General features: G+C 32.5%; 1 protein-coding gene across 1 annotated transcript; it reads left to right on the forward strand.

The window, feature by feature from the left end:
* Positions 1 to 925: 925 nt before the first annotated feature.
* Positions 926 to 26,035, forward strand: LOC118198918 (SPRY domain-containing protein 7). Its single transcript, XM_035370707.2, has 5 exons — positions 926 to 1,079; positions 7,276 to 7,392; positions 13,228 to 13,388; positions 18,266 to 18,368; positions 25,348 to 26,035. The coding sequence occupies exons 1-5, from the start codon at positions 971 to 973 to the stop codon at positions 25,443 to 25,445; spliced, it is 588 nt and encodes a 195-aa protein (XP_035226598.1). The 5' UTR covers positions 926 to 970; the 3' UTR covers positions 25,446 to 26,035.
* The last annotated feature ends 1,116 nt before the right edge of the window (positions 26,036 to 27,151 follow it).

The raw sequence follows: 27,151 nt of genomic DNA on the forward strand, positions 1-27,151 counted from the left end.
TTCAATAACCTCTGTCACTTTTCTTCGCTATTGGAAGCGAATTATAATGACGAGGAACTTGTTTTAAATCATATCAAAGACGGAGCATATCGAGATGAAATACTACATTTGGTAAGGAATTATAAGCCAAATAAAATAAAAACATCTGCGCTGAAGATAAGGATAGTGCTGACAAATCAACTTCCAATTCATTACGCGCCCACCGCCGAGCAGCGTGAAATTGATAAACAGATTTCGGATTTCAAAACACACTTTCGCTTTAGATCCTTTACATATTAACAAATATATATCGGAAATTCTATTTGATATAATCGAAAGTTTAAGCTTACTTTTATAAAATTGCTCTTACAGTCTGCAAAAAATAATAAGCCGGATGCAATTCGAAAATTAAGGAACAACGCAATCATCAACATTAACTGAAATAGATAATTAGATAATTTTAGCTTATACGTCCATTATACATAAAATGCGCACGCGAAAACGTATTCTGCACTTGCGCACACTCATATGCGCAGTCGATAAAGGTCTTACGCGCACGCGTGAACGCCTCTGCGCATGTGTCAACGCGGCGCATGCGCAGAAAGTTTTTAGTTTTTATGTCCGGATTATAGATCATTCCGAATTATGGGTGTCCGAATTAACGACTTTTGACTGTATATATATATATATATATATATATATATATATTCAAACTATAAATATATATATATATATTCAAACTGTAAAAAATATATTCAAAACTATGTAATTTTGGAGGAAATGAAACAGCAAGTACAGACATGTATTGTATAGATACGCAAAAATGTCTACATAGGTTGGCAGAACATTGCAGTATGAGGAAGCTCGTATTGTGACTACTTCCTATTGAAAAGGCTTGTTGCTTAGCTTTAATATTCTAAATATACATACATACGACAGAAATACAACTTCGATTTTTACTTCTGCTTGTGCTTAGGTGCCGCAAATCAAGATGGCATCATGCATGGGATGTTTCAGACGATGTTGTGATGGAAATGTTGGTAGTAGTTATGTTCAGATGAAAGAACAGCCTTTGGTTTTACTTGATACATCACATATGGGTAAAGGACATCTGCTGCTGTTTTGCTTCTGCCGTGTTATATCAATCTTATCATTAAAATGAAATTTACTAAAACCTCATGATTCTATAACGCATCTAACCACTACTGCATTAACATCCTGTGTCAACATTTGATTATGGGTGATCTTACCTGAGAATTTGATCCTGTAATTTTATTTTTATTTACATACATCTTAGACCTTGTCATTGGAAGATCGAGAAAAAATATGCTCTAAGAACTAAGCTTTCAAAATTATCAGAATAAATTTTGGTATTTAAAATATTTTAAAGTACTTGCTTATATTATTGCGTGTTGTTAAAGTGAAAATATAGCGTTAAATATTTAATGAAGTTTGAAGGTCATTATATAAGGATGGTATCCTTTTTTTTTTTTTTTTCAAATGTTGAATAATAATTTTTCCGTTCGTGAAATAAATTAGCAATTTTTATTTGAATCTTACTAATTTGTCTGGAAAATCAGCAATCTTACCAAGAAAAAGAAAGCAATTTTATGCATTTAATTAATTGTAAATATTTAAGTAAAGTATTACTTTAAAATAAATTCCGATATCTTATTGAGAAAGCTCCTCTCTGATTACGAAATTTTTCATTGTGTAGCACTTCTACTTTTACATTTCACTAGAATATTGGTTACTTTAATGATTTCTTTTTATTATTCTGACTAAATCATATCATATAAGCATAATGATATGTTATTTTTCTATTTTATTGTTCAAATGAAACATGGCTTCAAAATGTGTGAATATATGTGTTGATAAAAATAAATACCTGCATTATAAATATGTCAGCTGTCAAGAATTAAACTAGGAATGAATAGGAATTAGTAAATATTATTGAATTTTATGACCAAAGAAATATGTATTGCACATTACAAAAATAATAGTAGAGAAATAATTTTTATACCAAATCATGCCATAAAATGTTTGCGTAATTAAATTAATAAATATTAGCTGTATGATTTGGTAATCTTAATGCAAATTATTTACTATCGGTTATAATTGATGGTAAAAATTATTTATTGTTATTATTACTAATAATAATTAATGGCATTATTGTCATGAACAGTTTTCTCATAACTGAATTGTGACATACCTCAAAATTACCTTTAATTATTGTAATATATTTTTGAAAAAAAGCTTTTCTTCATAGTTTCATGGTTCACGATCATAGTTTTCAAGTTCAAGATAAAATAAATTTTTTAAAGCTTGGATTTATACTCGGATGTATTTTAGTGGTAGGTAAATAATTATTATATATATATATATTATAAGGAATTATAATATTTTCCTATACATGTGTTTGTGGTGTAACTGGTTAGCACACCCAGCTAGTTAGCAGAAGATACAGGATTCGGATCCCAGTAAGGCAAGCTGAGTAAATCACTGAGCACTGTTCTGACCTGCATTTGATTCCAGGCAAACAGACTGGTTGCATGTGTGTTTTTATGGTTTTCCCCATATGTAACATGTATATGACCCAGTTTCCTTTAGAAAGTCCACCATGAAGGCATCCCTTCCCTTAGGTGGATAGCCCTAGTGTGCATTGCCATAATCAAACCAAACCCACTGAGAGCACAGGTGACTTTTTGAATTTTCCTCTTTGAGAATGTGATTGATTGGAAATTAATTGACTTTTGAAGGGGAACAAATCAGTGTCAGATTATACCTCAATAATTAATAGAAGTGAATGTGTTTCATCATCCTATTGTGCTATAACTAATCATAAAAGTCAAATTATGTCAAAAAATAAAGAAACCAAAAATGCTGAAAATTTATATTATACTTTAAAGCAAGAAAAAAGCTTAATTAAAGATAATTTCAAATAAAAGTTGTAGAAAGAATTAAACAGTTCAAAAACAAAATAAATGTTAAAAAATAATAAGAATTGTCATTAATTGTTGATATACAGGATGTACCATAAATATTGCAACAAACTTCTATTGAAGGTAGGGCACATCATAAGGATTAAGAATTGCACAGGAACCCATGCCCAGAAACATCACTGTACGCTGCCAGAGTGTGCTCTACAGGAGAGTGCTAGTGGAAAGTGAGGATTGCTTCATTTGAGCGGTGTGAAGAGCATGAATGCTATATGAGTGGAGAGCCTGCAGACATGCACTTAGTGTATGGAATAGCTGAGGGCAATGGACGAGCCACCACAGTTTGTTCGCACATCTGCATCAAAATTTGTGTGGCTAATGATCATTAAGAAGTAGCAGGACTAGTGGGTCAAGCCATGATCGATTCACTCAGTCGTTAGGGAAGAAGATGTGTTAGATATGGTGGAGAGTAATCCAAGAACCAGCATACGTGTCGTTGCCTGTCAGTGTGCATTTTGCACAGTGGTTTCTGCAAGAAAGTGCCTGTGATCTTAATTTCCCAGCTTGTGTGCTGTTCACGGATGAGGCCACATTCACTAGGAATGGCGTATTCAATCACTGCAATCAGCATTTATGGATTCAAGAAATCCCCCACGCGTCACAACAACGCTTCGAAGTCAATGTGTGGGTGGGTTTGGTCGCCGACTGCTTAGTCCTTCCGTACCTTTTACCATCCAGGTTGAATGCCGCAAATTATATGATCTTTCTGGGGCAAGTTCTTACCTCCTTGCTTGACAATGTTCCACCAAATGTGAGGTACAACATGATGGGACGCCTGCTCATTTTGGACTGGATGTTCATAGCCATCTGAACAGATCATTCCTGCATCGATGGATTGGGCATGGTGGACCAGTTCCCTGGCCCCCCATGCTTACTGTATTTATCGAGCTCTTATTTCATTTTGTAGGGAGCCATCAAAAGTGTCGTATATCATAATCCTGTTGTGTCTGAAATTGATCTCGTGGCAAGAATCGCCTGCGCAGCTGCTACAATCAAAGAAACTCCTGGTATGTTTGAACATGTTCGCCAATCAATGGTCCATTGGTGTTGGGCATATTTGGCATCTGATGGTGCAAACTTCGAGCTTCTATTGTAACATTCAAGCTGTCAAAACACCACTTCTATTCATGTCCAATAAATGTTTAAAATTAATCACTCTTTTGTGTCCTGTCCCATCTTCTACCTGTGCTACCACTTACTCCTAACATTTTCCAGGTATAGGTTCCTATGCAGTTCTTAATCCTTATCGTCTGCCCTGCCTTTCCTAGTCGCAACATTTAGGGCACACCCTGTATATATATCAGTTAATCATTATTTATAGAGTACAAAGTCTGTCATCCGAACTCATCAGGACTTCAGCAATTCTGGATTATAGATCATCAATTTAAATCTGGTAAGATGGCATGCAGAAATTATATAATTAAAAATATGAAACCGTAATTTATGAAATAAAGAGCAATTATGATCTAAAGGGTATCAAAATATAGAAAAAAAAAAGCCTACAATTTATTTGTTTACTTTATTAAACATTTCTTTCAATGTAAGTTGTTTAAGTTGCTTCGTTTTTTGTTCTAATACTTTCTCTTTACTTTTATAAACAGACATAATTTCTTGTTCAGTTACAAAGATCCACTGTTCAAGTCCTGTAATTGCTATGTCGAGAATACCGACTAACTTATCAATCGAAATTTTGTCGTTTTCTATAACCTATCTGTCACTTCTTCACTATCGGAAGTGCGCATAGGTAAACGCTGTACTGGTTTTTGATCTCCAGATACTAGCATTCAATACACGAAAAACAGAAACTACGTGGTTTTAATGAAGTTTGCTTCACTATCAATAAGTCCATGCTTTGTGGTCAAGAAGGCACCTGAAAAATTAAACTAAATCCTTGAGAACACTTAAACCGGCAAAAAGCTGCTCACTGTAGTTACACACGAGAAATCACAGCTTGGAAAAACATCGCCGCTAATTCTGGAAAAACACTTGTGAAGATGCCGCCTTCATGAAAACAGGATGCCGCCCACTGCAGTCGCTCACTTTGTTGCAGCTTTTCAGGATCCAGAAAAAGTTATCTTTCGGAACAGAATTATGGCACTAGTCGCTGGCTGGCATGCATCACAATATCGTCTTCCAATGGGGGCTGGAACAGCACACCATGGAGCAAAGAAACAGGAACCAGAAGGACTAAGCCAGAGCGATGCGAGGTACTTATACCTGAAGTAGACATGATGTCATCTTACGGCAATCAATCAGCTATCGGCACAACTCAGCTTTCCGGATGACGTAACATCAAGCTTCGTTTTAGCATCTTAATTAGGTTGGAAAAATCCGTTCTTAATACAAACAGTAGCAGTAAAAAACGAAGTAGAAATAACTACTATATCCCCTTAAAATAAGAACTAAGCCTTATGTAAAAGTTAGAAATATTTCAAGGAGGAGAGATGATGCAGAAAAAGGGTTACAATAGGTCATATTTTCCAACAGTTTTATGTGCATGCGTAGCGAATGTGCGCATTAAACACGCAAGCTTAAGTTTGTGGCTTTGAGATCCAGATTACGGACTTTGTGCTGTATTTATGTATGTATATTGATTGACATATATATGCCAATTCAATTTTGAGAAGAAAGGTGCAGAAAATTGATAAAAAAACTGATATATATAAATGTAATGATATAAAATGAATGATTTGGAGCTTGGCAATGGCATGATAGATGAGTAGTGAAGAAACTTGGCAAGGCAAACATGTCCGTATTCAAGATAACTTTATTATTGAGGAAAAGCAAGTCGGGATTCGCAATATTTGGTTCACATACGGACAAGCATCTTATGCGCTCTACATTTTTGTTAGATCAGCATATATTCCTTGAACAAAGAAGGTAGCTGCAAAGCTTCTGGCCGGGAGCGAAAGTGACGCATCAGTTTATAGAAAGAAGGGAGGGAGTCAGTTTTTAGTTATAGTTTACAATTCGGTGATTGGTCAAGAGGCATCTGCATTAATGGTTACGTAAGATCGCATGATTAATTTGAATGACGCAGTTTAGACTTAAGTGCTATTTTTAGGACAGATAGATGAAGTTCCCAAGTGAAATAGAAAATAAAAGAGGTTATAGTGAATTAAATTTAGAAGTTTGCTTTCATATTTTTTATCTTACATGTATATATACAGTCAAAAGTCTTTAATCCGGACTCGTCAGGACTTCGTAGATTCCAGATTATAGATCATCAGTTTAAATCTGGTAAGATGGCATGCAGAAATTATAAAATTAAAAATATGAAACCGTAATTTATGAAATAAAGAGCAATTATGATCTAAAGGGTATGAAAATTAAAAAAAAAGCTTAATATTTATTTGTTTACTTAATTAAACATTTCTTTCAACGCGCGCATGCGTAAAGCATACATTACACATAGTCGAAATTAGAAAATTGCAACCAGAACACTATTTGATGTGTATTCGTGGTATTTATAATGATGAGGAATTTGATTTAAATCATATCAAAGACGGAGTACATCGAGATGAAAATACTACATTTAGTAAAGAATTATAAGCCGAATAAAATAAAAGCATCTGCCCTGAAGATGAGGATAGTGCTGTCAGATCAACTTCCAGTAAATTGTGCACTGCAACGTCCCCTCCCACAGAGCAGCGTGAAATTGATAAACAGATTTCGGAATGGTTAGAGAAACAAAGGATATGCCTTTATCCATTTTTTGCAGCAATTCCACTTTTTGTTTGATGGACATCGAAACATGCTTTCGCTTTGTAGATCCTTTGGTAGCTCCAGAATCGGAAATTCTTTTTGACATAATCGAAAGTTCAAGCTTACTTTTATAAAATTGCTCTAACAGACTGCAAAAAATAATTAGAAGATTAAGGAACAACGCAATCTGCAACATTAACTGAATTAGATAATTTTAGCTTAGCTTATACCGTCCATTATACATTAAACGCGCATGCGTAAAGTTATTATGTGCATGCGTTGACGCATGCGCAGAAAGTTTGTAGCTTTGAGCTCCGGATTATGAACGTCCAGATTAATGACTTTTGACTGTATATATATTTATTTTAACAAAATAAAGTTCATTAATTGAAATAAATTATAGTGAATGTATAGTATCATGCAAAATATAAGTCTTAGAGAACTGTTCAAAATTGTTAATATAAATAATAGCTGTTGCTAACTTCAGCTGTATCTCAATTCAGATTGAATTTATTTTTTGACATTGCCATTTAATTGTAAGTATTCTTATTAAGCTGTGCAATTATTATATATTTAATGTTGTAATTTATAGGACAAGAAGTTGTCATTGTTAAAAATGGTCAAAGAGTTTGTGGCACCGGTGCTGCATTAGCAAATGTTCCAATTGTACAGAATAAAGCCTATTTTGAAATGAAACTGCAGCAGTCTGGTAAGTTAATAGTAATAAATATTTAATACATTCTATTTAGTAGAAGTGATTACAAAGAGAAAAATAATATTAAGTAAACATAGCAAAGGATTTCCACAAGATGTTAGAGGTGTAAAACTGGACCAACAACCTTTTAATAAATTTATTTCCTATTTTTTATGCAATATGTGATTTATTTATTCCAAAATTTAAAGCATTAATTATATGTGTTAATTAACCAATATGTGTTAAGTCACATATAGTAGGAGTATTAGTACCCCTTGGCAAAAATTAGCGATTTTTGGCTATATATGGATACCGAGTTTGTGCAATTCTTTGACTTGTTATTTTGGCTTGTGTAGTGTCAATTTTTGCCCCAAAAATTGACACTACTTAAATCAAAAATAACAAGACAAAGAATTACACAAACTCGGTATCCATGTACACATCGACTAGACTTCTTAAAAAAAAACAGAGAATTGCACAAACTTAGCATTCCGCACTCCTTTGACTTTATCCATTTACATATCAACCTATTTTCAGTTAAAAAAACATCGGAGAATTGCACAAACTAGGCATTGCGCACTTCCTTGACTTTGTCCATGTACACATTGAACTATATTCACTTAAAAAGTTAAAGGAGCAGCCAACAAAAAAATATATAATCTCAATACACTACATTTTAAATCAAACAATGAAATAACATAAAGAAGGAAATTTATCTTTGCACTGCACAAAGGAAATATCCACTTACCTTATTTACGAATTAACATGTCTTCAGTCAAATAAAATTCGTTAACAGCATCCAAAAACTTCCTTAAAATTATCTGAACTATAATCTGTGTACTGGCGTTGCCACATAATTTCACAAAATAAGAGTCGGAAATATCCTCCGTAGCGACGTTCGACCACACGCATTTCGTTCCTACAAACAGGATACCTAATAATGGCTACTAAGTAAATCTTCATATACACACCAGGCCTTTCCCTTTTCTTTCCAAATCATACAGAAACTTCAAATTAAACTTATCACATTCAGCTATTTTCCCATCTAAACCACAAAACAAGCAATATACTTCCTAACCAACACACATACCACAAGCTCTTACAAATTTATCGCAATCATGGAACTGATTACGACATAATAGGGTTTCCATAACATTCAACTACTCAAGCTACCATAAATGAAACAACTTTTCGATAATACAAGGGGTACCCTTCTCTCTACTCTAACCAAATTATTATCTGAAGTAAAAACTTCAAGGACTGAACAATAAATTTTGTTTTGACACAAGCAGAAATAATTTGGAAGATGAACTTGTAGGAATTCTGATTAATTTTTATAACTAACAGAAAGAGAAATCTGAATGATTAAAAGAATATCTGGATTATTTTTAGTGAGAGAATGCTCACTTTGCACTTAATATATATTTATAATGTTAATAATAACTGGAGCTTGCTCTCCTCACTTAAAAAAAGCCTCCATCAATAAAAAAAACTTAATAATTGAGTGTGTCTTGAAAAAGAGTATTCGTTTCAGTGTCACTTAATAATATAAAAATTGTTCCTTTTAGGGGAAGATGCATTGGCATTATCTGAATGCTAAATTAAACTTTTGTAACATAGAAAATAACAACATTAATAAATTTTTATAGGGATATTCTCCTAATAGGCGATCTACCTTACTTAACTGTATAGTTACTTTATGCATCGATACGTGGTGCCACTTAAATTGTTGTTTTTACACATTTTTTTGATTCTGTTATTTTATTCAAATTTTTATGATCAGATTTATTAGTATTTAATATTAATAATTTCTTTTGTTTTGCAAAATATTTCTTTTGCTGTGTTTTATTATGCTGCATATAAGAAAATTTTCAGTGTGTGAATAAAAGAGAGAAATATTTTTTTTTAATTAGATTAGCTGGTTTATATATTTTAATCAATTGATATTAATTGAGCCCCTAAATGTTATGGATATAGATTATATCAAGAAATTCACGCATATAGTGAATGAAACAAATAAGAGATAAGACCCGATTTTGTACTATTATATTTAGTTGTTTTAAAACCTATTTACAAACAATTTGTTGCAAGCAGAGTATTAAAAACGAGAGATACATTAAATACTGTTGCTGCTTAAGATAACTCTCGTTTCATTTGCTTCTTATTTCAACTCTGTAATGTGAATGTGCAAAAAATAAATTTCTATTTGAGAGTAAATAGATAAAAGATTTGAAGACAGCATTTTGAAAACTCTTCTCAAATTCAATAGAAAAATTGCATGTGAAAAAAACGATAAGCATAAACATTGCTTTTACAAGCAAAATAGTTTCAAAAGAGGTGGTGCCATCTAGTATAAAACTAATTATTAATAAATGAAATTCAGTAGATCACCAGTTAGGACAATATGGATGTAGGTAAGATAAAATACTAACTTTAGTTTGCAACACCTTTATAACTCTTATTTTTAATTTGGTTGTTTTCCCTTTCCATTTTAAAAATACGAGGGCTATCCAGAAAGTAGATTACGTTTTGGAATAAAAAAATAAACAAAGTATAGGAAACAAATTTTATTATATACAGATGAAAGCCACACTCAAATACTACTTTTCTACATAGTCACCATACAAATTAAGGCATTTATCGTAGCGATGTACGAGCTTGGAAATTCCTTCGTCGAAAAATTCGGCCGCCTGCGCCTTCAACCACTTCGTTACCTCTTCTTGCTTTTCGCTGATGATTTCGTGCAACAAACTTCGCGAAATTTGTGGAAAACTCAAAGAAAGTTCCGTTATTGTGAAATTTCGATTTTCACGGACTTTAGCATCGACTTTTTCGAGAAGTTCGGCGGTCACTATGCTGGGTCTCCCACTTCGATCTTCGTCGTGAACATTGGTTCGGCCATTTTGAAATCTTATGACCCACTGACGCACTCCACCTTCAGTGATAATGTTGTCCCCATACACTTCACGAAGCTGCCGATAGATTTCTATCGGTTTACAGTTTTTTGCAGTCAGAAACCTTATTACTGAGCGCACCTCGCAGGATTTTCAATTAACGCAGACATTTCAAACCGTCACAGTATCTGAACGGAGCACAGCACGAACCTCTTACTAGCACGGCTAGATGCAGACTGAGCTGCGCAACGCTCTGGCCCCAAGATGGCCGCGCTAGCCCCGCCCCTAGCGGACACAGACGGAAACGTAATCTACTTCCTGGATGGCCCTCATAGTAACTGCTTATAAAGCTCTTTGAACCATGTCATTTCAAAATTAATCATTTTCACATATTCTTATGCCAATGGTGCAAGCATTTCAAAGTAATTTAGAATAATAAAGTTATTTATGTGTTATTACAGCCTGCATAGTAAAAGTTGCTAAATTTTCAGAATGTGCCAAACCCTGGCAATTATGCCCATTAGGCCCTTCAGTCAAGCAACATCAGTATTTTTGTATTTTCTTTTTATTGTATTCCTAGATGCCTGTTAGGTCCTTCAGTCAAGCAACATCAGTATTTTTGTGTATTCTTTTTATTGTATTCCTAGTTCCAATGGTTTTTATAAACAAATCATATTATTTTTTATCTTAATTTAAAAATATGCACTCATGAAATTTACCAATGATGGAAGAAACTGCGTTAAATTTTTTATATTTATCCGGAATAAAGAATTTTGGTGCAGAATTGCTAAAGGAATAACAAGGAAATGCATTAAGGAGATAGCCTGTGTTTGCATGATGCCAAGTCTCTGCAGTTTTGTTTTTTTAATGCCAAAATTCTAGTGGAAGAAGCTAATGAAAAGAAGCTGGTCGTAGCAGCTTTTTTTTTTATTAGATTTGGGGCCGAGGCCCACTGGCAAAGCAAAACTTGAAAATCTTTACTTATTTCTCCCCTAATCAATATCAGTGGGAGGGGTTGCCCCCAAGAGACAGGCTGTTCAATTTCCAAATTCTTTTTCCCTTCAAAATCGAGCCAAATGTGGTCGCTAAACCTGCAACTTCTGAAGATATTTTGCATAACACTTCCAAATAATATTATTGGCTATCTTAGAAACAATTGATAAATCCAAGCCAGTGTAAGCTAGAAGTTTTCCTGACGACTAATTGGGAGGAAAAAAGAAAATAATAATAAGCAACAATGACTCATCCTGCAACAAGAAGACACTTTATGAGAAGAAATTCAAACCTCCTAGTGATCCTCAAAAGTAAACAGCCTTAACAATGAAAAGGAAGAAAAGTCCCATCCAGTGTTTTCTCTGAGCGAAAACAATCACACACACAAGTAAATAAAGTCTCTTACAGTTCTTCCATTAAAGGAATACTGATCTTAAGGATAAATTCTTCCTAAAACTCAGAACTTTGTTGCTAACATAAAATGCAGAGCTCTTTTCCCATTTTAATTACAAAACTTTCATCTTTTCCATGGCCACATCCACTCACTGACCAATGTGAATCAACTCCTCCCTCTTACCCCCTAAGCATCTGCTGGAAAAAGATTCTTCCTTATTTCTCAAACTATGAAAATGCTAACGAAAAGAACTGAAGATATAATGTCTTTTAACTTCCAGAAATTATTGTTATCCTTAACTAAACAAATTCTTTAAATTTTAAAAAATCCTCAATTCAAATTCAATTAAATTAACACGTACATTTTGTGATATAACCCAAATACTTCTGTAAGTTACCAATTAGGTGTATTATAAATTTACAGAGAAGTTCATGCATTGCTTTTCAGTTGCTCAGTTAATTAAGAAGTGCATAATTTTAATTTGAAATATAAATTAAAGAATATGAGAACGTGTCATTCAGTAAAGATGTTAAACTGAAGATCTTATTTTATGCAGAATGGCATTTGATAGTCCATGTAAATGGTAACTATTTTGGTGGCATTATGGAATGTAACAACGAAACACAAAAAATTAGAGTAACTATACCTATGTGTAAATGTAAAAAAATTTAATGACATTATATTTTATATTTACTGATGGTTATTAAATTAATTTAATTAGTACTTAATGTGATATTTCAAAGACCATGAATGTTGACTTACCATCCAAGTTAGTGGATATCTTGCCAAAGTTGCAGCAGTCATTCGTGTGAAATTCTGAAGGAATTGATGCTTCTTTGTATTTAATAAATAATCAGCTTTCATTGCTTTCTCCAATTTTTTCAGAACTCTGTTTAGAATGCTGTGAATACAAACTTCCTGCAAGTAATTAATTTTTCCAGTATGTTACTGTTTTGTTGGCCATATTCAGCTAGTTTTATAATGTCCATTGATACACACTTTATTGATGGTAGAATCCCATAATTTTGACAAAAATTCCCTGTTTGCTGTTCTGCAAAAACAGGTCCCAAATTTTAATCCTTACCCTCCTCCCCAAATGCAAGAAATAATATAGTAGTTACAGTTAATTTATATCCGTGTGCATAAAAACAAAAGTGGCTTATCAGTTTTCATAATCAGAAAAAATACACGATTTCGAGCATTTAAAGGAGTAAGGATGTCACATATTATGCAAATAAAAGAGCATGGATGACACAAGCATTAATGAAAGATTAAATGATTCCTTAAAGACACTGATGACCATTTAAAAATCATCTCGAACGCGAGGCTTTGGTTGGTTTACCTGATGTAAATCAAATGAAAGTGTAGTTCCTATGAGTGTATTGTTACAAAATACTTATCTATAATTGTCACTAAATTTTGCTGCTTAGCGATAGTTTCATGGTGAGTAGGATAATATGGATAGTACCATTTCTAGTAGGTCATAGTCAGTAGGATAGTACCATTTCTCGTATTTTTTTTTATTAAAAAAAGACTATTTGCTAAGTAGTTAATTTAATACTATTTTAGGAGTGTGGGGTGTAGGCTTAGCCACCAGGCATGCAGATCTGAATCGAGTACCTCTTGGTCGTGATCGAGAATCGTGGGTTTTAACTAGTGAAGGCACAATTACTCACAATGGAGAAGTTTTATATAAATTGTCTGACATGCCTATGGAAGGGGATATTGTGGTAAGTTATATAATTTTAATATTATTAATTGATTTTTTTACTGAAAACATGAACTTTATATTTTAGTGCTTGTGATAACTTTGCAGAATTTTTCAGCAGAGCTGTATAAATAGATGTTGATGTCAAAATTATTAATTTGTAAGCAAGTTATATATTCTTTTGAAAAAAGTGTATCTTGATGATCTGAAGTTTTTCATTACAATGTAGTGAGGGAATAATACAGAAATAAGCTTGGGTACTGCCTGAAATAGGAAGTATTCCAGTACAAAGTCAGATCGGGATGTTCAGTATCCGAAATGATCTGAAATCTGGACCTCAAAGCCATTAACAACCTTTTTTGTTTAAATGCTTCACGCATATGCATTTGATATTTTTTTCCCAATAATAAAACATGTGGAGAGTCCTGATTCTTAATTTCAAGTCAGTATAAAATAAAATACCTCCTTATTGAAGAAACAATCATTTAAGCATAAATTTGTATGATCAATAATTTGGCTGCGTAGCTGTATATCTACTTGGCATATCTCAAACCAAAATATTCTACATAGGAACATTGTTGATTTTATACTCACTAATATTTTATATTCCTATTGCCAAACACTGCATGTTTATCAACACACAACAACTTAAGTAATGACTCATGTGGCGATGCCTAAACAATATTTTTTTATATTAGTAATTGAATAATAAAGAATATGGTTGACATTAAGCCTGGCAATGATTACAGATTTAAGTTAAATGCACTAAGAAGTATCAATGAGGAAAAATTTAACAAAAATTTCTTTCCTTATGTTAAAAATAGTTTTTGTCAATGATACACATAGGTCAAAATATTACATTTAGTACTATTTGAATTAAGAATAACTGATTTGTTATTCACATAAACCTAGACCGGTGCCAGAGCTGGTATGGCTGCACTGGGCAGCAGAATTTAGGGAAGGCAAATGTTTTAAATTTAGAGAAGCACCAAGAAAAAAATTAAGGGATGGCAAAACTTTTAACCCTTTGTGCTCGAGGCGCTTTTCTGTCGGATGAACCAGCAACTCGAGAGTAATCAGCCACTCCCGCTTACATATATCATGAGTTCCTTATTGTTAACTTAAAATAATTTTAGACAATAAAACACTTTAAACTCATATATTTTAACATTATACATATTTTTTAACTTAATGAAACATGTGTATTAAACATTACATTCTAAAATTTTGCTTCGTATGATATTTTACAAAACAATCTCCAGTATGCATCCTTGGCTTGTCGGGGCATGTGTCACAGTAGTATGCAGTTTGTCGCCTTTGGGACGTTCTTTGGGAGCAAACCTTGCAATCTTTTTTTTTTGCCCCATCAAAATAATATGCAGCTTCCCATTTAGTCGGATCGCTTCAGAAATGCTGTGTGAAGTAGAAGCTGTGCTGGGTTGTTTTTGTCGAATGTCTCCTCTCAGTTGATCCACTAAAGTTTTCAAATATTGTAGGTGACTAAGCGGCCGTTCATTTCTCTGCTTCTTTACTGATTTATAAAGAATGTATGAATTGAGGGAGCAGATCTCCAAACCCCAAAAAATAGTTTTCGCCACCATTTTACGGATTTTTTGTTTATGCTCATAAATTTGTCAATAATCAGCTTTCATTGCTTTCTCCAATTTTTTTGATGTAATTTGCAATAACATTGGGCTTCTTATAACGACTTCAATACCGCCTCATAGAGTTCTTCTTACAGGAGTTATTCCCGCATTATTCCAAGTAGTCAAAGCCGTCACAATCCTCTTGTCCTTCCACGCAAGAACCAAAATATTACCTTTACGATATGCACATGTGGTTCGATTCTCAAATTTTGGCTTTCGTATTTCACATGGCAGGTGCTTTCTATTTGTCATGATAGTCCCAGTTAAGTGGCACTTTTGTTTGCTTAATTCTTCTGCCAATATATAACTCGTATAATAACGGTCCGTGAACATGTGGTGTCCCTGAACACCGGGAATTTTATCCTGTATCATTTTGTATAGATGTAGCGGTATTCTGGTTGATACCGGTAGATTGGGTCTTATCAAAGTCTCTGTTGTCAGAGATCCATAATACGGCAGAATAGCACAAATGAAGCCGGTATTTGAATCTGCGAGCGTATAAACCCGAATACCCCATTTTTTAGGTTTCATTGGATTGTATGTAATGAATGATATGCAGCTTTTGAATTTGACAGTCGACTCATCCACACAAATCTGCTCTCCGGGTACAAAATAATTCAAGAACCTTTCATTTATATACTCGAGGAAACAGATACTAACTGCAAACGGGTTCAAGGATTTGTGTTTTCTGAGGGTATTGTCTTGAGGTGAAGTCTCCAAAATATTTGACAAAACCGGTCTCTCGTAAACGTGTCTGAGTAAAACGGAATATAACTAGTATCATTTTTCGATCAGTATTCTTGTATGTTTGCCAGTGGCATTGTTCCCATATTTATGATTGCCCCAATAAACGCCCGCCCAAAATTCGGTAACTGTTACATCGTACCATGATCACCATATAGAACGAAATGATAAGGTCTTCCCTTCCACCTTCCTTGCAGCATTATTGTTAGTTTTCTGCACTATGTCAATAACTAATTCCTCGTGAAAAATAATTTGAGAAAATCTATTGGTTCTTTTATGTGTGCAAATACGTGTCTTTCTACTTGTCTTTCACCGGATACTACTTGTCTTTCACCGATCCTACTTGTCTTCACCGGATACAAACAGTATTATTATGGGGATTTCTTCGGATTCTGTGCACACTGTCCATTCTGAAGGTTCAGTCTCTTCTGTATAATCACTTTGGATTCCAGATTCACTATCGATTATTTGGATTTTTCGTCTCCTAGCTCCTCTAACGTCGTCACTATCTTTAACACTTCCGTCTTCGTTCTCATGGGCAAGCTGTCTATGTAGTGATGTAATTTCGTTCGTTATTGCCGAAAAATTAAACTCATCTTCGCTAGAAGTAACATCTTCGCCGTGTTCCATACTTATTGGGCTCAGTAACTTTGAAAGAAATACTGCGATCGGCAAGAAGATTGAGTTCGAACTGATGTCGAAGACAGAGTCCTGCCCGCGGTCGCAAGTATTTTTGAGATAAGACATTTAATCGCATAAGCATTGCAAAGACAACCTTTATTTGAGATAAGACATCCTTATAGCTATTCAGACACCTCGTAATATGATCTACAAAAGGCCAAGTAGATCTCTCAAGCGATATTCCTTAGGTCAAACACAAATAGACACATCGATTCGAATGGTGCCTCTCAGGCACCGCTCGAGTTATTGCATCACATGCAGTGGTGCCTGAGAGGCACCGCTCGAATGCAAAGGGTTAGAATTTGGGGAAAGCACTGGGACCCAAAATTTAGGGGCACCAAAAATTTAAAACTTAGGAAGGCACTTGGTAGCAGAATTTAGGATCCGCAAAGACGGCATCAGGCGGTAAGATATCTTGCACCAGCCCCCGATAACCTTAAGTATATGGTAGGAATTTGTTTATTCATGACTTAGGTAAGCCTTAAGAATAGACATAAGTATAATAAAAAACTAAACTATTACAATTCAGGCTTAATTGTCTCAGTGTGCAATAGATGCTAGACAAAATTTAACAGAACACTTTGTCTTTCATCAACAATTTCATGATACATAGCCAATAATGTATAACAGACGGTATTGAGCTAGGCTAAAATTATACTTTACTGATTTCAGTTAATATAGCAGATTGTGCTGTTCCTTAAATTTCTGATTTGATTCAGCTTTATTTTAAGAGAGTAATACGCATTACGCGTCGAGAAAGCTGATAGTCTTACCCCTTCTGTAATAATGCTGTAATGTTACTTTTTAATTAACCAAGACAGCTTATGTTAATTTTCTAAATAATACAAAAAAGAAAAACTGGTCTTGAGTTTTTCCATCACAGAAGTTCCGCGACGTTGCACTAGCTATAGTCAGCTGAATGCACTTTCCTAACAAAAAAAGCAAATAACATAAACAAAAACAAAGAACTGGATGCACATTCTAATAAGAAAAAAAAAGCAAAGAACAAAAGCAGGAAAAAAAAAAGGAAAGAGAAATTCCTAACAAAATAAACAAAAACGCCTGTGCCCCTTTAATTCACAGGCACACTTATAAAGAGCCGTGATTCCCAGTTTGTTTATACCAATAAATCTATCAAAACCAGAAGCACAGAACAGAAATTAATGCCAGTGCATGAAGGTCAAATGCCTTATGAATCAACCCATGTGAAAACAGTTACCATTTAACTTCATCTACTGGCTTTTGAAAAATTCAAATAAATCGTTCCATTTTAAAGGTACGTACTATGCTGAGCTGCAGAGATCGATTGGAGCTCTTTCTTATATGCGATGCTGGGCTCGTAGGGGTGGAATCGTTGCATTGGGTATACAGGACGCTGATCCTGAACAGGTTAAAATACAAATTTTAATTTTTAAATAAGAATTATGCCTTACATTAAAAGCATAAACATTCTTCTTCGAATCTTTCTTTCTTTTTTTTTTATTTTTTTATTATTATTATTATTATTATTACCATAACTTTTGATTTCAAAATTTCTAGTATATCTAGAAATGCTAGTGAATAGTAAATACTTATGTAAGAAATGAAAATTTGATATGTAAGAAATCAAATCCTGTATTTTAAATATTATTGCAACTTTTTAAGGGCTCTTTATTTTTCTTGAAAAAGGAAAATGTTATTATTCCTCAGAATATATCTAACCTTATTTTATTTAAATTAGTGTTTTTTTTTTCTTTTAATAAGAGGTTTAATTTTATCAATTTTTATTGTCAAATTACTGTTTGGCTATAGTTTTATTTGTATTTTAATCACTTGACTGTGATTTCAGGGTGTCTCGTATGATCATGTGGAAATTAACTTTTTTGTTAATGGGAAAAATTTGATGTGTCCTGTTACTGGAGCTAAAGGAGAAGTTTTCCCTGTTTTATATGGTAAGTTTTCATCTGTATTTGTTCTTTTTAATTTTGTCACTTGCATTTTAATTTTGATTGATCAATTTTCATTTGGAAAAATAATCACTTCAAATTTAAATTTTATAGTATTGCCTCCTTCTTTTAATAACAGTTAAAAAATGCTTGGCATAATTTAGGACTGTAGAATGCATCACATTTGAACTTCTAAAATCTGCAAAACAGCACTGTTATTTGATACACAGTGAACTATGAAAGTCTTCCTGAAAGAATTAGAATATTAATGAAATGAAAGGAACTGTAGGAATTTTGATAATAATACATGGTGTGTGATTGAAGTAAAAGAATCATTGAATAAATATTTAATTGTGCATTCAAGGTTTCTTTTAAATAGTTAATCACTATTTTTTACTTGCATAAAGATGACTATTATAATGAAAATGTATGTAGAGTAAAACCTTGTTATGAAATGCCTGAGGGTTAGAAAGTTAAGTTTTGAATCCACTATTTTTACTTACATAAAGATGACTAAATTATGATGCCTATTAGATTACTAAAGAAAAAATAGTGAAAATGTATGTAGAGTAAAACCTTGTTAAGAAGTTTTTGAAATACCTGAGGGTTAGAAACTTAAGTGTGAATCTTATTAATAACAATTAATTGGTTAATGAATAAATTAGAAATCACCAAGAACATTACTACAATATATAGAATCAGTCTTGAAATTATTTTAAAAACAATTGAATGAAAGTATGCAGATTTTAGAGTATGCAGTTAACTTTCAATAAATATAAAATTTTATTTTGTACCATATCTGTATGTGGCAATTTGAAACCAATACTTATAAATTAATATTTCTTTTCAATATGAAAAGTATCTTCTGGAATTCACGTTTGATATGCATTATATTTGTATACAGTTCCCAAAACTCTCAGCCATTGTTATATCAGAGTTTTAGATTCTTTTTTTTTTTTTTTTTTTTTTGTCTGACTAATTCAGTTTAGTAAAATAATTTTCTCACTGACACATTCTCCCTCTCATTTTAAGAATTTGACTCAATCTGTTGTTTTATGTTGGTAAAAGTCAAATGAAACTTTAATGAATTTTTGGTACCATCAATAAAATATATTAAATTGATATAATTGATTAAACCTGGAGACACGAAAATATGCCATAAAACACATCACATATCAATATGAAGATCTCAGTAGATTAAATAAATGAGAAATGGTTTATGGATAAAAATAAAAATAGATTTTTTAAAACTTTATTTTCATAATAAATTACTGTTTAGGAAAGGAATCTGATAGTTTGTCTCTGCTCCAGAGATTTCATATATTCAAATTTGTTTATCAAATCTTTGGGTTTATGGTCTGCGTACTGCATTAGGAATTTTTTATGCAATCCAGACAGTTAGGAAGAGCATCTGCAAAAGTGATCTATTATATTTTCTCCTGCTATTCAACATGGGGTATTAAAATAGCTTATCTTGTTATCATCATAATGTTATTTCAGTTACTAATATATCAAATCATTTAAAAATGCATAGACCTGCATAGTTTCATTTTAACTTACACAGTGTCTATGCGATAATATGTAGGTTTATTTGATTATATTTTGTAATGGATGAGAATCCAGCTTTTATAAATCAGTTACTAAATAAGTTTGACTTCCTTGAAATTCTGACAAAATATGTAGCAGAAAGAACATTCGATTTGAAAATCACAGTTATTCATGTTAACTTCCTTTTGTAGTTAAATTAATCACTCATAAAATGGTTGTAAAAGACAAACATTTATTTAAAGATAAGTCTTAATAGCTTACATGTAACGTATTCGTAAATGTACATAACATAATAAACATACTTACTGCATCGTACCATTCAACATTTCAAGCGTACATCATCTCAATGTATATTTTAAAAATTATTAATAGAACGACATCCAGAAATTAGCTGTTGCCATTTTCTCAATAGATATTTTGTCTAACAACAATTAAATAATTTACAATCGTGCTTACATTCGACCATTCTGACTTTTCAATTGTCCTCAATTGAACCAAATCTTATCATACATTAAAACGACAAATAAACAACAACAAAAATATAATAATAGGTAGGAAAAAAAAAAATAAAAGGAAATATAATTTTAAAAAAATTCTATAAGTCCTATACAAAGTCTCTATAGTGCAATGGTTTGCGCACTGTTCGCTTGGGCCTTTTAAGTTCATTATCGCCATCTTCTGTATTTCTGGAAATGATGGCCTCTGAAGATTTGTTTTTAGCACGTGAATCAGCTTGGTGGGGCTTTCGACAACCCATTTTTGATCTGTAAAGTGGACGAGATCTGTGGCTGCTGTTCTTCGTCATTTGCTTCAGTATCTTTACTGATTGCTTCTCCTTCCATTCTACTTTGACTGCATTCAGTGTCATCCCTATGATAGTGGGTTTTGCTAATTAAGCACCTTTGATAAAATCGTCTAGGATTCCAGTGGTCTTTTCCACCTCCTGAAACTCTTTCTTCGTTTTTTTCTTTCATTTTGTTCATCTTCACTTCCATCACGTCCAACGTTTCGTGGAAGTCCTATGGATAGATAACTACAATATTGCCTGAAGTAAGAATGACGTAATTGCTTTCGTACAGGCCTTTGAGGTTGTAGTTGCTGCTTATCATCCACATTCTCTTGGCTCTGACTACCATCACTTTCGTCATTCTGTCTTTGCCTTGGCATGAAATGGTGTTTAGAAAACAGTTGGCCGCAGTGTCGATTTCTATTTGCAGCATAAGGACTATTTTTTACCGAAGTGGGATTCAGTCCAATCAGATTTGCAGCTTCATTCCTCTTCTCCCGAACAACTTCAAATGCACCTAATTCACCATCTCTTACACTTCGAACAACACTTTTTGTATTGTTTTTCTTTACTGCAGTTTGATGAACGAATTTATCTTCTTTAGTGTCCATTTTTATGAACTCAGTGCACCTGAGTTCTGAAATATTTAGTGCGAAGCTATCTCTGTATTCATTTGAAAGGCGCAATAACTCTTGTTGGTGATCAACGTCGAGATCCGAGCCAATTTTAACTTGGCTTAAACTTATAGGAACTTTTATGTTGTTAATATTTTCTGTTTTTGCTAAGTTCGAGCTCAATTCAGAAATTTCAGTATTTAAACATAGTTCAACTTCTTCTGCTCTCCCAACGCATTGATCGTTTTGGAGCCTAACACTTCTCTCGCCAACGTTAATCACTGGTATACAAGTTTCGCCATTTTTAATTTCTAATAAACAGCCTATACCTTCGGAAGGATTTTCTATCATAATTAATCCATTATCTACAGAATCTGTTTGAGAACTGACAAGACTGATTGTATTTTTCTCTAATTCATTTTCCTCAAGAGCTTTAAGGCAGACTCGATTTATTTTTTCATCAATTTGGAGCTTACTAAATAGTTCATCTTCCCTATACCCGAAGTGAAATCTTTTTCCTATCCTGACATAAGCGATGTGAGGTAGATCAAGCCATGTCCGTCCGATGATTAGATCAACTGGCTGTGCATTATCAGGTACAAGGTATATATTTATGCCTTGGCCTTTTACATTATCAACTTCAATATCGGCTTTAACCATTCCTATAGAAGTCATTGCAGGCAGCCTTTGATTTCCAAAACCATACAATTCATTCATAGCAGGTTCTGGTTTCACTTTAAGTTTCTGAGCAACTGAAGTCATTAAGAGACAACAAGAACTCCCCGTATCAATTAAAGCCTGTACTTCTTCAGAATTATTCAGTTTTGCTTTCTTCAAATATGAATTGCTCTCTTCTAAATTTTCGCCAACTTGCTCAACAGAATAATTTTTATCATTTGAATGATTATTTTCAGCTTTAGTAACACAATTTTTAGCTTTATGACCTGTTTTATTACATTTTCGGCATGTTACTACTGGTTTGGGTAGCGGACAGTCCCTTGAGATGTGTCCAAAATTATTACAGCTGAAGCATTTTGATTCACCTTTTTGATTATGTGTGATACCGTAGAGTTTTTTCTTTTTGTTGATTGTAGCAACTGGACCATCTTTAAAGGAGTTTCGTTTGTCGTAAGGCCCTTCTTTATGCAATTTTTTATTGTTGAAAGTTGATTTCAAGGTATCATAATCATCTAGTTTTTCAACTAAATCAATTGGTGAAATCAACTCTGACCATATGTCAATAAAATGATCTTTCACTTCTGGAGACACTTTACGTTTTATCTGATCCGCTACAATAAGGTCGCTAAGTTTGTCAAAAGTATCTACTTTAATTCCGCTTATCCATTCATTAAAAACATTTCTTAACTCATATGCAAAATTCTTTTATGTGTTTCCTACACTCTTATTGTGTGTAAAAAATTTTTGGCGAAATTTTTCAGGTGTCATCTTGTACCGTTTTAGTAAGATCCTTTTAACTTCTTTATAATCGTTTGCAATCTCATCGGTTTCTCTGGCGATTAACGGAGCAATATCATACGGCAATAAGCCAAACAAATGAGTAACCCATGTATTTTCTGGTATTTCAACTTGTTTAGCCAAACGTTCAAACACAATTAAATATAAACTGATATCATTCTCGTCAGGTTTAAATTTTTGCATCAAATGATGAAGCTCTAACTTTGGATTCATGTGTGCACCACTAGCATTTTTGTTGGTGCCAGAATTTGTAGATCTACATTATGCTTCAATACGTAGTTTTTGCAGTTCAAATTCCATTTCATACTTTCATTTTCGTTCCTCATATTCTTCTCTTCGCCTACGTTCTTCGTCTTCACATTTTCATTCTTCAATTTCTTCTTTACGTTTACGTTCTTCAATTTCTTCTCTTCGCCTACGTTCTTCAATTTCTTCTTTTTCTTTTCTTTCATTTATTATAATGTTTAACCATTCTTTGGTGCATTCTTCATCATACTCTTTGCTAGCCAAAATCATCTTTTTCAAATTGCTCATTTTATGACTCTCATTTACATCTTCTCCCAATTCTTTAGCTAATATTCTTAAATCGCATTTCTTTGCCTTACTGAAAATAGACATTTTTGTACTTATTAAAATGCAAATATATATATTTATCTTATTATTATTAACTTCCAATTAGACAACTTAGTAGAACACAGTTATTGGTATTTTATAAGTTTGTTAGACGTTCTAAATATATTTCAAAATTTAAAGAAATGAAAAAAAATAAACTCTCTTTCAAAAATGATAAAAAAATAACAAAATTAAATTCTATAATAAATATGGGTACTATTCTGTTTTGAGGGCCGTAAGAAAATTGCAGCGAAAATGTATGCGCAAAAGCGCCAAATCTAGCAAACGCGCCCATTTAACAGCGCGCCAAATCTAGCGTACGCATTGATTTCAGATTGCGTAAGTTTATATAGTTCTATATTTCTTAAGACGCCATTGAAATAATAGTTTAATTTGTAAATCCTTTTTTGATATCCTATGGATTTAACAATTTGGGAACTGACCATTACGAAAAGTCGGCAATAGAATTTTGGGTAAAGTGCAGAATCACACACTGCTTGACGTGTTTTTAAGAATTGCACATACTCGGTATCCATGTGCACATAGACCTATTTTCACTTTAAAAAAAAATCCTAGAATTGCACAAAAATGGCACTGCGCACACCCTTGACTTTATCTATGTACACATCGACCTATTTTATCTTAAAAAGTAAAAGAAAATTGACAAAAATCCAATTGTTTTTACCCTTGTAAAATGCGGCAAACAAATAACTGAGCGATTCTGCACTTTCAAAGAAAAGGCATCATTCGTTATAGAAAATTATGTTTGAACAACCAACGAGATGAAATTATGCTTTAGCGATAAGTCGGTAGCAAAATAGCAATGCAGGCATCCATTCAGTTATGTTTAGCAATTTTTATATAAATTATAATAATGATCTGAAATAGTTATTTACTCTTATGCTTTCATTCAGTCATGTTTAGCCTTTTTCATATAAATTTAATAATAAAAAAGTATTATATGAAATTAACCTTTCATCTAAATTAAAGCATCAATCTTAAGTAGTTATTTACTATTATACTTCCTTTCTTGCCGCAATTATTAGGGTTGCTGTAATTCTTTTTGGCAGCATTGGCATCAACAATAATTTGGCGATTTTGTACGGCCCTCGAAACCGAATAGTACCTAAATATGTTACATCAATCAATGCACATACCTTGAAATTCAAATCTTTTCAATTTATTTACATATAGCAAATTCTTGTAGCTTTAGGCTTAGGTTTTAGAATAATCCCACTTCTGATTTATGTTAACTTCTTTTTGTAATTAAATTAATCACTCGTAACATGGTTGTAAAAGAAAATAATTTATTTAAAGATAAATCTTAATAACCTACACGTAACGTATTCGTAAACGTACATAACATAATAAACGTACTTACTGCATCGTACCATTAAACATTTCAAGCGTACATCATCTCAATGTATATTTTTAAAATTATTAATAGAATGACATCCAGAAATTAGCTGTTGCCATTTTCTCAACAGATATTTTGTCTGATTAAACAATTAAATAATTTACAATCATGCTTACATTCATCAGATTAATAAAATTTTAATATAATATTTTAAATAAATGAATTGTTTCTGTTTCTGCGAGTGTACTTATACATTTCCTTGTGAAGAGAGGAATAATTCTCCTACTCAGTATTTGAAGTGAAAATAATTCCTGCTGCATGTAAACAGAAATGGCACGTATCTTAAAGTTCACTGTTAAACCAAGTTATTTCAATTGCTCAAGAAAAATGCAAACCTGGAAAAATTGTTAAATTGGCAAAAAATTATCAAATTAAGATTTCACTATACTTTTCATATACTAAAAATATTAGATGCTAAAAATAAAATGAAATGTTTTTAAGAATCAATATTAATATGAATTTTTTAATGTAATGATGAATTTATTTTTAAATAGTTTAAATCAAAATATTGATATTTATGTTATCTTTTAGTTGATGATGGTGCTATATTAGATGCAGCATTTACAACATTTACTCATCAGCCACCATCAGGATTTGACAGAATACTTGTGGAAAAGTCATTATTATAGTGCTTCCCATTAAATTTTTTGTTCCTTCTGAATTATTATTATTATTATTATTTTAAGCACGCTTAGGCATTTTAACAGTTTATTTTGGTTTTGAAATGTGTTTTTGTTTTGATTTTTAAAGAGATATTTTTCGTTGTCATTAATTCAAAGTGAAAAAAATTGACAAAAAGAAAAAATTTATTTTCTTATATTTAAGAAAATTGTCTCTACTTTGTACATATTTGTACATTCATCTTTTTTGTTGTTCTTCTTCTGAAGTTATATATCATTTGTACTGTATATTTTTCAAACTTAACTGTTATACTATACAAAGTACATTTTTAAACTGTACTTTTCCAGTTAGAATATGTACAAAAATTATAAGCTGACTAAAAAGGCATGTAAATTTTGTAAAAAAAATATGAAAGAATCTAACACATATATATGAATATTTATAACATTCAACATTCATGTTTGAATATCATTTATGTTTTTGCCATTTCAATGTATTTGTTAAGGTTGGAAAACATCCCATGTATTTGTAGATGTCACTAAATGTTAAATATATATTCAAACTTTATTCATTTATAATAAAACTGATAAAAACATTATTGTATTTTCATTTTCCTTATTTATGTAGTATAGTTTCATTCCTATAATTTTTTTTTTTTTTTTTGGTTGTTATTATAAGAAACAAATAGCAAAACTAAAATCTGAAACATTAACATGGTTTATTTTTACAGAAGAAACATTTTCTTATATCCAAGTTTATGTATTCTGTAGTAATTCCAATTATTTGAGTTTTCACATTATTCAAGGCAAACATATAATTCTTGAAAATCTTATTATGATTTCTCTACTGAGCTTATGGAAAATCCATATGAGATTTTATATCTATTCTTTGCAACAAAGTGAAAGACTACTGGGTCATCCAGAAGGTTCTGTGGTTTTTCAAACTGAAGTATGTTTTCTTGTATTTTGTTACTGCTGATTATGAGTGACCTTGATCAAGGCAGATGTTTAAATAGCCTTATCTGCTCACTTTGCATAATTCTAACATGTATTGTGACATAATTTTTGTTTCAATGTAATCCTATAGCACAAAATTTCATTTTCATCGTGTTATACTCTTTTATTTTAAGAAAAGGAAAAAGTGCTCGTCAGGCTGCCTGCAAAATTAGTGCTGTTTTTAATGGCAGTTTGAAGGTTTTTTTGAGATGTTTAAACATGAAAATTTCAGCCTCAAAGATGGTGCTGGCTCAGGTGACCATCTTCTGTAAACAATAATCCACTAAAAGAAACTATTGCTGAAAATCTACATTGTATAGCTCAGAAAATAACAGACAGACTAAATATTCCAAATAGCATATGATCATTTAAAGATTAGGTATGTGAGCCAATATGGTGTATGGGTACCCCCATACTTTAACAGTATAGATTATGTTTGCTCCTTTTTTGAAATGGCTCTCCTTGTTGGAGATTAGAAGTGTATTTATTTAGGTGTAGTCAATTATTTTGTATTTATTTAGGTGCAGTCCAACTTTTGCTCAGTTCTGCCCCAATCTGGGAGGGCAGCACACCAGTGGATGGGGTCTCTCACCCTTTTCCCCTACCAACAACCTCTCGAGAGAATTCTTCGCTCACAATATTTTGAGTGCCCCCTTGCCGCACGACACTCTACATTTACAAATATCCATGCCTTCTCCGGGTTTGAACCTGGCCTTCCG

Source organism: Stegodyphus dumicola, chromosome 6 (assembly GCF_044657685.1).
Source record: "Stegodyphus dumicola isolate Sdum_Otavi_A_Nest chromosome 6, ASM4465768v1".
Taxonomy (NCBI): domain Eukaryota; kingdom Metazoa; phylum Arthropoda; class Arachnida; order Araneae; family Eresidae; genus Stegodyphus; species Stegodyphus dumicola.